Source organism: Brienomyrus brachyistius, unplaced genomic scaffold, assembly GCF_023856365.1.
Source record: "Brienomyrus brachyistius isolate T26 unplaced genomic scaffold, BBRACH_0.4 scaffold47, whole genome shotgun sequence".
Lineage (NCBI taxonomy): Eukaryota > Metazoa > Chordata > Actinopteri > Osteoglossiformes > Mormyridae > Brienomyrus > Brienomyrus brachyistius.
Window position 1 is genome coordinate 2394112 of NW_026042322.1, and position 14489 is coordinate 2408600.

At 42.4% G+C, this 14489-nt stretch overlaps 1 protein-coding gene across 1 annotated transcript; it reads right to left on the reverse strand.

Moving 5' to 3' along the window:
• Positions 1 to 4105: 4105 nt before the first annotated feature.
• fgg (fibrinogen gamma chain) lies at positions 4106 to 7439 on the reverse strand. The gene is made up of 9 exons (XM_048999832.1): positions 7282 to 7439; positions 7129 to 7173; positions 6736 to 6922; positions 6556 to 6640; positions 6236 to 6366; positions 5744 to 5877; positions 5469 to 5653; positions 4586 to 4863; positions 4106 to 4440 (listed from the first exon to the last, which is right to left on the reverse strand). Exons 1-9 carry the CDS (start codon positions 7408 to 7410, stop codon positions 4253 to 4255), a joined length of 1362 nt encoding a protein of 453 aa, XP_048855789.1. The 5' UTR covers positions 7411 to 7439; the 3' UTR covers positions 4106 to 4252.
• Between the last annotated feature and the right edge of the window lie 7050 nt (positions 7440 to 14489).

Here is a 14489-nt window from a genome sequence, read left to right on the forward strand (position 1 = left end):
TCCGACACAAAATACGTGGAACTATTACCAGCGCCACCTGTTGTTCAGGAGGAAAAACTTATTTTATTAATCATTGATGTATTGAGCCCATCAAGCTATTTTGTAATATGGTTTATGTCTGGCTATTTATATACACTAGTTGCAGTTATTAATCATTACAGACAAGTTATACATCCTTATACACACTACTTTGAAAAGAAATATATATTTTTATTTGATGTATTTGTTTGCAAATATTTTACAGACTGAATTCTTTTATTCATAAAACACATATGTCACATATTGTGGACCTAACCATAATAATTGTATTACATTTCTGTAAGTAATTAAAATGCTTGTTTAAAACGCCACTCCTTCTATGTGGATTATGCAGGTTGTTCTCATCAGTAATTTAAGATTATACTAGTCACAGGATCTAACGAGAATGTCTGGATCACTTAATTTTGATTCTTGTATTGGAATAACAGAGTAATGATGGATTGTTGTTTGTTTGTTTGCATGTTTGTATTTGTATTTTGCAAGAGTACAAAGTGTCTGTTTAACCATCCTCTTTGGGGCCCTGTCCTGTTTCACCACAAGTAGGGGGGGTGTTGGGCGGTCAAATGTTTATCAGGCAAAGTACACCGGTTCTTCAAGTTCGCTTGAAAGCACGATCACATGAGAATGTGAAACATTACACGGCCGAGTTACAAAAACGTTTTTTGGAATCATTAACCTCGTTCTAAATGAAATTTAGCATTTGTGAGGTATTTTGAAAGGATCTGATAACACTCAAAGTGATGAGTCAGATTTACTGACAGCGTTACGCACAACATTCCTACTTTTATGTCTCAGGATAAACACTGAGTCAGTCATGCCTGCCGCTCAGTGGCAAAAGCCTTTGATTTATAAGATTCATTCTGGCACTGGGCTGGACTGGGATTAAAAGTCAGTCCTGGGCTGTTTCCCAGACACGCGAACCGCACATACATATCTATGTCACATGTTGCTGATTGTGTGTGCGGGGGGGGGGGGGGGGGGGGTGCACAATGAATTTTGCCAATCAGTGGGGTCCCCTACTATAAATTTTGCCGACTCAGAGGTCAGTAGGTCCCCTGGGAAAATGCCCAGGATGCCATAAGGCAAGTTCATTTGGTCTGAATTTACTGTTGATGATGACGATGATGTTAAGACGAAAGTAAAGAGCTGGAATATGGCTTATGAAATATGTCTATAAAAAGAAATCTACAGTACAAACCATACTGAACAATTGTTTCAGTCGCAAGTATTGTCATTGTAATAATCCTTCGTATTTTCATAACTGCAGCCTTATCCTGTGAAACCTTCTAATTTAAGTGAATATTACTCACTGCTTGTAGGAAACTGATCACACTGCAGTTACACCTTAATTGAATTGTGCAATTGAATGCTACAATGTATTTGATTTTTGACTGATTAAAAAGATAAGCAGGGCGCCCTGGTGGTGCACTGCTGCCTCACATGTTCTCCCAGTGTCATTGTGGGGTCCCTTCTGGGAACTCTGGTCTCTCCCACAATCCAAAAATGTGCTGAGGTTAATTAGAGTCACCAAATTGCCTGTAGGTAGGTGTGTTGTGTGCGAGTGTGCCATGTGACGATCGACATCCCCTCCTGGGTTGCTCCCTGTCTTGTTGCCAATAGGTTCCAGACCCCTGACACCCCCCCCCCCCCATCCCCATTTTAGAACTTGTCAGTATCCATATAAGGACGTTTCATCCTCTATGCACTCCCATGGCATCCCAGTGTATCTGCACTGCACTAGGCTCCACAAAAACAGTTTTTCAGACGGTGTTAGGCAACATTACAAATTGTTGGGTAGATTATTCAGCTTTATTTATTTTGGCTTATGGTCCCTTTTTCAAATGGCTGCACCAAAATTCTAAAATGCATGCCTGTGGTATACGGCCCACAGTTAGTGGTATTTACTAGTATACCGCAATTATCTGATAAGCAGAGAGACCGACGTATGGTATTTCAGGCCAAAATTAAAGAGAGAAGTGTGTGAAACAGCTGAACCCAGAATCTGACCAGCTTTGTTTGTTTTGTGGTCTAATAAACAGCCTGTCAGTTATTTGTATATATTAACGGCTTCTCATTTAGCTACTGCATTCCATTACAACATCCAGGTCGTTACACGAAACGGTAGCCTCCGAGTGACGGCGACCGTGTTTCACGCTGCCAAGATCACTCCTCGCTGGCATCTCACTCTGATAAATCTCTCGTACAGCTACACCAGCGTTACTCTCACTCCGGCGTGCATCGTTGTTAGAAAAAGTTTTGCCCTTAAATTCGCACATTGGTCAGAAATTATTTTTTTTTTATTATCCTTGTTTTCACTAGCTGAGGAAGTCGCTAAATGAGGAGAGGGTCCATTAGTATTTTAACTCATCACTGGCCATCCATCATTGTTAGTTTGGTGGTTTAGTAGATAGCAGTACTGCTCCCACACTTCCCGGGTTAGGGGGTTCAAACCTGCATGTTTTCCCTCTGTTCTCTCCATTTCTGTTGCATACTGCTGATACCACTATGCAGCTTTATAGCCTTATTCAGTGAACTGGGTTCCTATTGATCGTTTGCTAGTACACAATAAAGTAAATATGATTAGATATGTTTTCTCAGTGACTGGGTCTGGCCTGGAGCCTATCGAGCAGCACAGGCCAGCCGTAAATCCCAAATGGGATCCTCGGGCGTCACGGGGCACATGCACACACACACGTGATGTGCAAGACAGGAAATGGAGCAACCCACACGAGATGGGAAGAACATGCGAACGTCAGGGTCCGATCAAAGCGGGGGGGGGTTTGTTTTTGCACTGAATCAGTCAGTCTGCTCCACTGTGTACTCAAACAGTCATTGGTGTGTTAAGAAATAGTGTAACGCAATGGCCTTCTCTTCTGGCTGACCCAGCAGTGTACCAAACCGAAGCCGGTCAATATTGACTCTGCTGCATAACCACTTACATAACTTGCACCATTGATTACCAATGAAGGAGCTTTAGGGTGGAGTGGACAGTGGGTGATTTTAGCTAAATATTCTATAGAATATTGAAATTGATGCTGCTATTTTATTATTGGTTATTTATCCAAACTACAAGATCACATACCTGTTAGATTTCGTGTCAATGCGGTTTAACTAAAGTGATGTAACCGTGAACCGATGGGACAAAATTTCCTTCTCCGAAGTATCAAACAACCCCGAATTTGTGTCTAAATTAGGGGTGACCAATCATACTCAGAAAGGGCCATTGTGTATGTGGGTTTTCGCTACAACTTCCTAATTAGATTACTAATTAGAGGACTGATTGGCTGAAGAGTCCTCACACCTGGGTTTGGACAGCTGGCCTAAAGGTTACCCCAAAAACCTGCCGACACACCGGCCCTTTGCAGATAGTGGAAAAGATTACCCGCCCCTGGTCTAAAGGTCACTGTTTTTATAGCTTTTCTCTTAGACTTTTTAATGGAGGGGAAACAATTTTGTCTTTTTCCCATGAATTGATTGATGATTCTTGCACCATAATTGCTAGCAGAAGTCCAGAAAGTACAAATCCAGACCGAGATTTTGCTTCAACCAACCATTTGAGTATAAAGAGTCACAGTCACAGAGTACTCAACTGGTTGGTTGAAACAAAATCTCGATCTGGATTTGTACTTTCTGGGCCTGAACATCCAACCTCTAATTGCTAGTTCTTTCACAGCTAGTTAGCCTCCCAGTAAACTGGCACCCTCTTCTACACTCCTGATCTCCTGTTCTGGTAGCCTTCCAAGTCTCTGAAGGCCTCATCACCAACGTCGGACTCAAACCACAGATTGCTGAACCTGGGTGGACACAGCACCGAATGATAAAGAAAAAAACACGTACAAATCATTCAGCGACGAAAAATTACCTACAAACAATTTCATGGAAACAGATACTGTAAATAATTAGAAGCCTGAATTATTTCCTTGATTTTTAAAACAAAAGGTTATATCAAAACCCAGCAGACAAATGGACATGAATTTAAATTCCCTCATGGACTCCCCTTGCTCATATGTATCCCACGATCCATGACTCAAACACTTGATTACGAATGACTCTACAAGACTTAACACATGGTGCACAAAAAAAATTTATTTGTCAAGTGGTCAAGCAGCCTCCAGTCAATCGAATTGACTAAATCCTTGGCATACATCTGCCCTCGGTGACCAACACTGGAGTACAGCATCACGAACACAGCTAGGTGTTTGGAAAGTGTCCTTCAAATGTCCCCAATACCACCCATTTGTTTGACCCCGGTGGTCTGCTGGCCAAGTGTGCCCATCCTGTTGATGGGGATGATCTTCATGGTGGTCTCTTTCATGGAATACCATCGACTCTGCCATGTCACCCAGATGATGCCGTTGTCGAAACCATGTGGCCCAGCTTGCTCTGCAGTATACTTTCCACCTTTTGGTTTGAAAAAAGAAGTTAAAATTAATGACAGCAAAATGAGGGAATGAAATGTTGCCACGGTAACAGGCTCCATCACCCAGGCTACCAGCACAGATTTGACCGTGAGGAACATGGAGCTCAGGAGCTGTGAGGTCTTTACCTTGGTAGTATTTGCCATTGAGGTGCGCAGCATGGCAGCGGTTCATCCACCAGCCCGAGCCGTCCTGCGTTGCACAGTTGCCATCATATTTGTCGTTGTCCCGGTCGCTGGTGCTGAACTGCATCCCGTTGTGAGAGGTGAAGATTTTGTCGCTGGCGTCGTCACCGAAGTCAAAGCCATCGAACGCATCGCCCGCATCTCCTCCTAAGTGGTAGGCGTAGATCAGCCGGTAGCTGTCTATCTCAGGGCCCACTTTGAAGCTGGCGTAATCTGCATACCTGGAAAGCAGTGACGGACAAAACGAAGCTTCATGAACTATTTGCTGTATTTGACGTTACTAGATGGTGCTCTATGGTAAAAAAAAAAAATGGCACAGAACATGCCCCAAAGCATCCCAAGAGCGCCATCTAGTGGGATCAAAAAATACAGCAAATGGTTCAGGAAGTGTCATTTTGTTTAATCACTACTGGAAAGGTATGAATCAGCAGAGGCTGATGCCCAGAGGCCTCCATAAGACGGAACTTCGGATCTAACCTAACTAATGTTTAATAAAATTGACAAGATTTAATATCGTCACCACTGTGGTTGACAACTACAGCATCATAGAAAATAGCCCTGGGGTCTCCAAACCATGTTAATGTGTCTCTATGGACGACACACATTCGCTGATCTATTCCCTTAGCCCATCTGTTACATAATTGCCCAGAGGTGTCACTGTTGCACATCTAGTATGACTCATCAAGATATAAAAAAGTAAATATTTTTGTTGTAATCGGTTAAACTATGACCTTCTGTACACCAATATTAACATAAAAAACATTATATACAAGTTATTTTTTGCTTAGCAAAATATTTAACGCTTAACAATTTAAAATGTATTTACTTTTTGTTTCCCTCCCAGTCTGTCATCTCTATCCTGAGCACATATGGAATAGTAGACTGTGAAGTGATCAGGTGCATCTTCTCATTGCCCAGCCAGAACTCGGTGGTGTCATCCGGGGATAGGTAGCCAAAGCCCTCCTTGTACGGGATCCAGGGCCGGGAGAAGTCAACGCTGCCGTCGCGCCTCTGAAAAGTCAACACAGCAGCTTGAAGCCTCCTGGGCATCGTACGGCCCTGCGTCCCGCAGGAAGGAAGTCTGCAGGAAGAAGTACTTACCCTCTGGAGCACGGTCCAGCCATTCCCATTGTTGTCCATCTCACAGTAAACCAGGAACTGTTCTTTGGCCTTCAGGGGCTTGATGAAATACAGGCCACTAGTCTTGCCACCTTTATTAGCAACGTCTTGACAATCTGATGACACAAAACCAAGAACGTAGGCACAATTTTCGCCATTCCCCCTCTGTGGTATTTTTTTTTTTCAGTCAGCATACCCGACTTTCCTTCCCAGTTCGAAAAGTAAGGTATAGCAATCTTTTTTGAAGACCAATCTAAGCCGGTGTTTGTTAAGCCAGTCCTCAGGGACCCTCAGACTTCAGAGTCTTTGCTTCCTTCCAACTCTCAGCCAGTCAAGAACCACGAATACCTGGTACAGGTGTGCTGGGAGCTGGGAGGGAGCAAAAATGTATACTGTCTGGGGGCCCCCCCCAAGGACCGGGTTGACAAACACTGATTTGAGGAACTTTTAATGTGCATTGGCGTTGTGGCTCACCTTTGCCTGTGACGGTCTGAATCTTGACAGTGTCCTCACAGGGAAGCTTGCACATCTGTTCCAGGTTGAGCATCATCTGCTTCAACTGAAGCATCCTTTTCTCATTGGAGTCAATCGATTCCTGAAGCTTACTAAGGAGAGACAGAGGAAAACCGACTTTTATGCTTTTGGTTCATTGACTTTTTTTTTTGGATTTCAGAAAAATTAATCTTAAAAAGCTTTTAATATAACGAGGTGCCGTCTAGAAGATAGTGTTTAGCTTTAAATAAAAAAAAAAAAAAAAAATGCACGCCACATTATCAGCTAAGGATGTGACTTACTATATTTGGGATTCCTGGGAAATGATGCTCTTTTCGAACCTCAGAATGTCGTCCAACATGTTTGTCGACTTTTTAATGTGAACATCTGTAAAGAAATCGTACTGAAATCGATTTCTCTCTATATATGAGTTAAGCAGATATTATTGAATGTAAATAAGCAGAAACAAAGCTGTTTCTTACCTGGATCGCTGGATTTCTTTGCTGCGGTAGCCGAGTCTCTCATGTACGTCACTTTGTCCTGCGCCCCCTTTGTTTGGTTGGATATTTCCTCCAGTAAATACTCAAGATCATTAAGGTCCCTGTCAACCACAGGCTTGTACCTGTTCAGATAATCGGCGACGCCACATGTGGTGGGACAGTATGTACCCTGTTAGGGACAAAATTAACAACAAGGAAAGAAACTAAAATGATCAGATCTGATTAAATATATTAATTGCATGCATTGCAATTTTCTTAATGCTTAAATTGATATAGTTTCAAGTCCAATTGAGAGACTGTGACTCGGGGAAGTGGAAAAACAGAGTGTGTGCGTTTAGAGATACGTCATTTAAAGTGTCATGTGAAGATACTCACAAAGCCATCCATTAGGCTGCATGAATCAAAATCCCCCCTCATTTGCTGTTGTAGAAAAAGCAGAAGATACAAAACAAAATTTCAAGACATGGTCAGAGATCGGAAGAAGGACAAGCCAGGTTTGTGCACTGGATGCCGGTGCAGATTACTTACGGCAGATGACATGGAAAATATGACAAGTAAGAACAGGGCGCTGTGTATGAGCAGGTCGGCCATTTTCTTCAGGAAGCCTCCACTGGATCGCTCGAATGAGAGTGAGGACCTCTGGAGGAGTCCGGTCATTTATCTAACCAAGGTCCGAGTTCAGACACAGATAATGGCTGATGTGTAAACATGAAGCGGCGGCCGATCCAACCTCCGCATCACTTTGACTCTGTGCCCCTCTTACTCACTGTTTGAGGAACACTGATTAGTCACCCTGTTCTTTGTGCGGTGCAACAAAACAGGGTGAAGAGCTGACGAAAAATGTAGCAAACTGGTGGCGGTTTGAAACATTGCATTTAATTCCTTGACGTTTCGCTGGTCACTCCTGAGTCAAGACTCTGGCTAAGAATCATTTGAAAACCAGAGTGCATTGAGACAAGAAGCCCAATCTGTTACTGAGCTGCTGGTATTTGAGCAATATTACCGTATGTGTTTTGATTTATTGGAGGTTTTGTTTGTTCAGGTAGTACGTCCAGTGCTGCCGCGGGACTTAAGCAAGCCTTCACACGCGGGACCGGTCAAAGCCCAGGGGGTGCTTCACTGCCAGTACCCTCCCCCCCCCCCCCCCACCAGCAAATTTCCCTGCTGAGACTCACTCCAGTGGTAAAAATATTCATTCGGGGGGGTTATTCTGGCTGTCCTTCAGAAGATTTAAATCATGCTGACACAGATATCTGCAGTGTAGATACGACATCCGAAAAATGTTCATTACGGTAAGCCTGACTCATGGTAAATACATACAGTTACCGTCCAGCTATTTACATAATTACCTAATTTCCTGTATGCAACTTTTTCCCCCTGCAGATGTAACAAATGTTGCAAGCGACTCTATCAGTTTAGCTTAGCAGCTTCACCTTGGAGTGCCGGGGTTCATCAGTGGGTGGTGCGGGGCTGCGGGTTCAAATCCCGTCCGAGCTCAGCTTGCGGAACCAGCACATTCAGCTTACACCTATATTGGTTTCTTCTTACAATTTAGGGGCGGGCTGGTGTCTCTAAATTGCGTATTGTGTTTGTGTGTGTGCGTGCATGCCCTGTGATTGATAGATAGATTGGTAGACTGATTAGCTGGTGCCTAATGCACTTGTGAAATTCACAGTTGTGTCAGTAAAGCAGAAATATCAACAACGCCCAGAACACTTTCACTGCTGTTTCAAGACACAACCACTAGTGGGAGCCCTTACATCTCAGCAGTAACTAACAGGAGGAATGAGGCAGGAAGAATGACAGATCACAGAACCCAGCATGTGTGTCGTTTTTCTGTACTTTCACTTGCTTACTGACGGTCTAATTTGGTTTTAGCTATTTCTTCTTGATAAATCCAGCAGAAAAGCTGAGACTTACTAGCTGGTAATAAAAAAAAAACACTGATAAAAAACCTTTCACAAGATGAATGTGTTTAAGGAGCGGTAATAGAATGTTTTGTAAACTCTAGCTCCAGAACCAGGCTTCTTTTTCATAAGGACAACGGCCTTATGAAACACCGAATACTAAACAAAGCGCGTCGATTAAAGTTTGATCTAGACCCCCATTATCTTCAGTTTGGTTTAATACGCGTATTTCACGCACACAAACAAGCTGTGAGATTTTTAATCCACAGGGAGGCTGAATGTGCGGATAGTTATCATTTATGGGGGATGTAGTATTTCTGCTTTGGTTCCAGGGTGATTTGTCAAAGGAGAAGAGGGACAAAGAGGCAACAGGCCTTTCAGCAGCTTTTCAGACCCCCGAGTAGCGCCTAAAGCCCAGCAATGCTAATGCGAGCCAGATTGTTACGCGGCTTGAGGTCTTTGCCTAGACCCGGTAGCAAGGAACAAGAAGGCCGGCAGAGGACCGGACAGGGAAATCTGTGCTCATTGAGGTTCCCATAAAAGCCTCGCTAGGCGGGTAGCTGTCTGGGAACTCTTTTGGGACAAAACGGGATGGACGGGGCCATGAAACGCGGTGGCACAACAAGCCCAACAGTGGGATTGGACCGTGGCTTTGCATGAGGCTGGTGCATCGAATTAACGCAGTTAAGATGGAGGTCGATACAACTGAAGGATTTAGCAGCCATGAAATTCCAATACAGGCTCTTTAGACTGAGGCAATGCGACAAAAATAAATCACTAGGCTCCTGAACTCTTTTCCTTATTTTAAAAAAAAAAAATTGCACTTTCCCAACTGAGTATTCAGATAGATGGGATTCATAGCCCGGGTCTTAATTGAACTAGTATCGGAAGATTCATTGCAGAGTCTTAATATATATTAATAATATATATTAATTAATATAATAATATCACATAAATGATCGCTTTTTTATAGAAATTGAACAAATAAAGGTTTCAAGCATGATATTGTTTCATTAAGAAGTTATAAGTTGATAGATCTAGATAGATCTAGATAGATAGAGCGCAGCTTCAGGTCCCAAACCTCATCTCAGGGGCACCTCAGCCATTCTATATATGTCATATATTCTATATTCTATATTACATTTTAACACCAGCTCACTTCCTTAATTAACTTAATTAGTTAAAAAGTCAAAGAGATATCGATTAGTTACACTAGGTGTGCTACACGGGTGTATTGTACGGCTGATGGAATTTATGGGGTGAGGTTTTGGATAGAGGAATGGTCAAGCTGACACACTTTCACAGCCATAATAGCACAGTTATACACCAACATGAAGAACATGTAATCATTTTCTTTTGCTGCCTAAGAGTTTTGCACAGTACTGTACTTTTCACGATTTCTCAATCCAGGTGTCCATCCCCTCCAATAACCGTAAATATTTACTGCCCAGCGAGACCAGATCGTCAGGGTAATACCGAAAGCTGTTTGGTGTTTATTTGGTGTTTTCATTTACTATCTAATATTTCTTTGGCTTTGACGTGGATGTAAACATTTATATTAGCCTAATAATGTATAATTTCCATGACCATCTCGCAGCACAGATAAAGGGAGCTCTGCCTCCCGGCCACGGCCTGCATGTAAAACATGACACGCTGCAGATAGCTAGTGGGTGACCTGGAGCTGAACTGTGCCTCGTTAATGAACCTGAACAGAGATGAACTCCTGGTGAACCGCCCCCACAGGAGAACGGGACCAGATCCCACCACACGCGTAAAATTCCATATGGCGTCCAACAAACTCGCAGCCCTATCGATAACATTTATTTACTCTGCAGAGAGGCAATTAAAAAGGTCTTAAAAAAACAAGCGCGACTTCAGTCTTCTGTCCGTCCATTTATAGAATTCCGGTTACACCAGCAGTACCTCAAGAGAGACTTCAGTCTTAAGCTTCTCCTGGTATAACCAGAATTCTACAATGCGGAGATGCTTAGAATGTATCACAGGAACATGATATATTGCACATTTTAATGTTACAATAAACTGGAAATGATTTAACGAAAATCAAGCCCGAGATGTTGGCATTTGTTGCAAATTTAGACACACAGCTATTGCTACACATGCAACTGATTTGCGCTCACATTTTCTCTACATATTTCTTAACCGTTTTCATTCAGATCAACAATCAGGGATCTACGTCCTGCCATCTTCAGCGAGCAGCTCTTGGCTTTTCAGTACCACGCTCTTTTTTGGCACAAACACACCAACAGCATCCCCGCGATCAACACGCAGATTTACAAGCTCACACAGAGGATCCCACATTCCAGCCTTTGATAAACACTCAATGATAAAGCTTAACAACAGACTCCCTGGAGACAGTGTTCTTTCCAGACACTGTTTTGAAACAGAGGAGAAGCCCGATAATGCAGAATTAAGACAAATATCGCTTCTGCCAAATGGGTCAATGCTAATACGGGGCCGAGCGTCGTCCTGCTTTTGCATTTCATCTGCAAACGAGACACAGGAGGGTTTGCTTAAGGCCTCGGCCTTTCAAAACCACAGCAATGTGAAAGCATGGGGATTGTAAATGAGCACAGTTACACTCATTTAGGTTACAACAGCATCTCGCTTCTGCAAAGCTTCATATCTGAACTGATCGACAGACAGAAAACATGGTTCGCCAATCCTGCCTCACCGCACCCACCTCCTGGGTACCGTTTGTGGAATACTCCGACCTATAGCGCCGAAGAATTTTCTAATGCAATGCCACTTTGGAATTTCAGTATAAAACAGAGCAGTATATAATGCTTTTATTATAAAAACTTTACAGGCTTTGCATTGGATTTTAAGTGATTCATTCTATACCAAGGACTTCTTACAAAACAACTACATTCTTTGTTTTGTGTCTGAGTCAGCCATCATCCGTTTCAAAATAAATTCATATTTTTGTTTCGGTCATGATCAGTAAAACACATATATTACTGCATTAAAGGGCTGTGTCGAGTGACATTTGGGTTAGTGGCTTATAGCGATGCCTTTTAAAGTCAAATGGATACTGTTCCCAAACTGACCCCTGTTATACATACCACAGATGCAGAAGAACATCAGGAATTCTGGCTGGATGGGTTATGAGCTGGACACTTGTGTGTTGACCTGGACATGACTGGAAGCTGACCCAAGTTTGACTCCAACCTCACAGCAGGCAAACGCTGATCTGCAATTAATGTGTCTGCAAACATCACACTTCAGTGTAAGGACTTTGCTTATTAATCCTTCTTTGCTGTGTACAAATCATTTAAGAAAAGTATTTCATTCTTTCATTAAAATCTGAAAAAAAAGCCTTTTTAGCAGGTAATTCATTTTAAATTATGAAAGACAGCTTATCTTCATGGAAAACCCTTATTTCTAAACAAACGATGTGTTCCCAAAAGACGGAAAGGTTATCTGGTTTAGTTGTTTTCATCATAAGCTTGAAAAAGTCCAAACTTAAACTAGGAGGCCCACATTTGGAGGTTTCAGTTGCGCAGATACCAAAAAAAATATTGCCTGTTGCTTAACTCTTAAACGGCAGCTCTAAACTACCGGATCAATGTAATCTGTATACTCCAATGGCCAAACGTCGCAGAGCAAGTGAACAGGAACATCCCATCTCATTTAAAAAAATAGCAAAGACAGCAATTAATATTTTAGACAAGACTTCTATTACATTTTTGTGACTTTTTTTCCAGTGAGGACTTCCAAAATATATATTGTCACCCTGAGAATGGAGCTTTTTATTTTCAAATGTGTGGATCTAAAAACTTTGGGATTATCAAGCCATTTGTTCTCCCGAGATCATGTCAAATTCTATGCAGACGTCCTTGGACAATTAAGTCAGTGAAAACAAGATTTCAATACAAGACTTGGGTTATCTTCTTTAACCATGGATAACAAACTGATAGTACCTTCTATTGTTAGCAAGAAATTAGATTCAAGCTGTAATTAGCGTTTTACATTTCACTGTGACGAATGAGTCCAGATTCGTTTTAAAATAACTACAGCATTTCCGAGAAAGCATCGCAAGTATTGAGAGCTATATACTGAACATATGTCATCTTATGTTAAAATTCATTAAACAAATATGCAATTAATAGTCTACGTGAAAATGCCGTTTTCCCACCGAATGTTATGGAAATGTTTGTAGACTATAGACCAGATGGCTGGGAAAACACAAAATATTCTGTATTACAATGCACATTATGTAAATATTAATAATTCGTTAATTTATTGTAAGCATCGTTTGTCTTGGCGGTGGAATTCTGTTTGCTTTCAGCCAGGCACGTTTCCTGATTGCTTATTCAGAGCGATATTAATTCAGGCATAAAATGCATATTAATTCATCTATAAACTTGCAGTCTGGCGAAGGAAAGCGGCTTGTATCTGAAAGGAGGGTCACCCGCAGCAGGTCATGCCCTCTGATCTCGGGGAAGAAGGAAGCGATGGTTGCCGTGTTAGTAAAGTTCAAGATTTACAAGCTAGTAAAACCAAATGAGGATCAAAGCTGTTGGCTGGCAGATAATCGTGGCTGCTTTTAAGAGTCTGAGTCAGTGCCAGTACTGGGGCAAACCATCCATTCATCATAAACACAGCACAACTAAGTGAAGCGCTACAGTTATCTCTGAGACGCTAGCTTCTCATTTACTCATTTATGTAGTGTGTTAGTAAGCTGCCACAAATGTTTCCATTGCTAAAGCTTGGACTCCATACTCGGTTTGGTTCAGCTTGGTTTCTATCTATATTTCCCTACAAACAATGATAGCCCAAAGTGCGCAACAAATATTCAGCAATGGCGTGCCTATTTAATTTAAAGAAGTTAATGTATTGAAAGTATGTGGACAAAAAGCCTGTAAAACAACAGAAAAGCATTAAGAGGGTTCAGCTCCTTGAAGAAATGTAGGACGCCATGCGATGAAATTTGCCTGAGCGGGGGTGTACGAAAGTTATACGAAAAAAAAATCGAAAATAAGTGACAAATCGCAAAATAGATTTAGAATCATTTAGAATGGTTTGATGATATTTAAAAGAATAGGGGGGCGGAATCTGTTTTTAAACAAGAAATTCTGTTCTGTTGCAGACTGATCATGATTAATTCCCATACGTGACACCGCCGTCTTAAGCGCATTGTTTTGGGGGCACTGTGTCTACTGGTGCTTAAACCGAATTGGCATCCACTGAAGGGGGAATCATCCACGGTCATCAGTCTCTGCTGTCAGCGGTCTGTCAGTGGGGCAGATTCACTGGGAGCGAAGCGCCGCGCCATTATCCATGCGCGCCCCGCATCCCGATTAATCAGGGGCCGTTGTCATGGAGACAGCAGTGTATCCCCCCCCCCAAGTCCCTATGATGGACGACGGGGATCGGCACCACGGGGCTGAGAGCCATTCATCATCTCCCCGAGCGTCTCTGGCATGTAGGTGCTGCCACTGCGAAATGCCATAGATATCCGAGGCACTGCGCCGCGTGCGTCCTGCAGGATGGGGTTAGTCAGTCCGCGCACGATGCTTATAGTGTGCCATGTAGAGAATTATTTCCAGTCAGTCATAAGTTTTCCGGCAGCTATTTCTTCAGCCCAAGACAAAAAAACCTTTCACCTTCACAATCTCCCTATGTCTAATAATGCTGCCATGCTGGAATATGCAATTAGTACCCCACCATTACTACTGACACCTTAAAAATTCACATGTTTGACGCTAGTCTTTTCTCCCATACAGCTTGCTGACAAGATTTCCATTTCCTAATCCAATTTTGGGTACGGAAGGACCATAAAGATTCACAAAACACTTGAAATGAGTC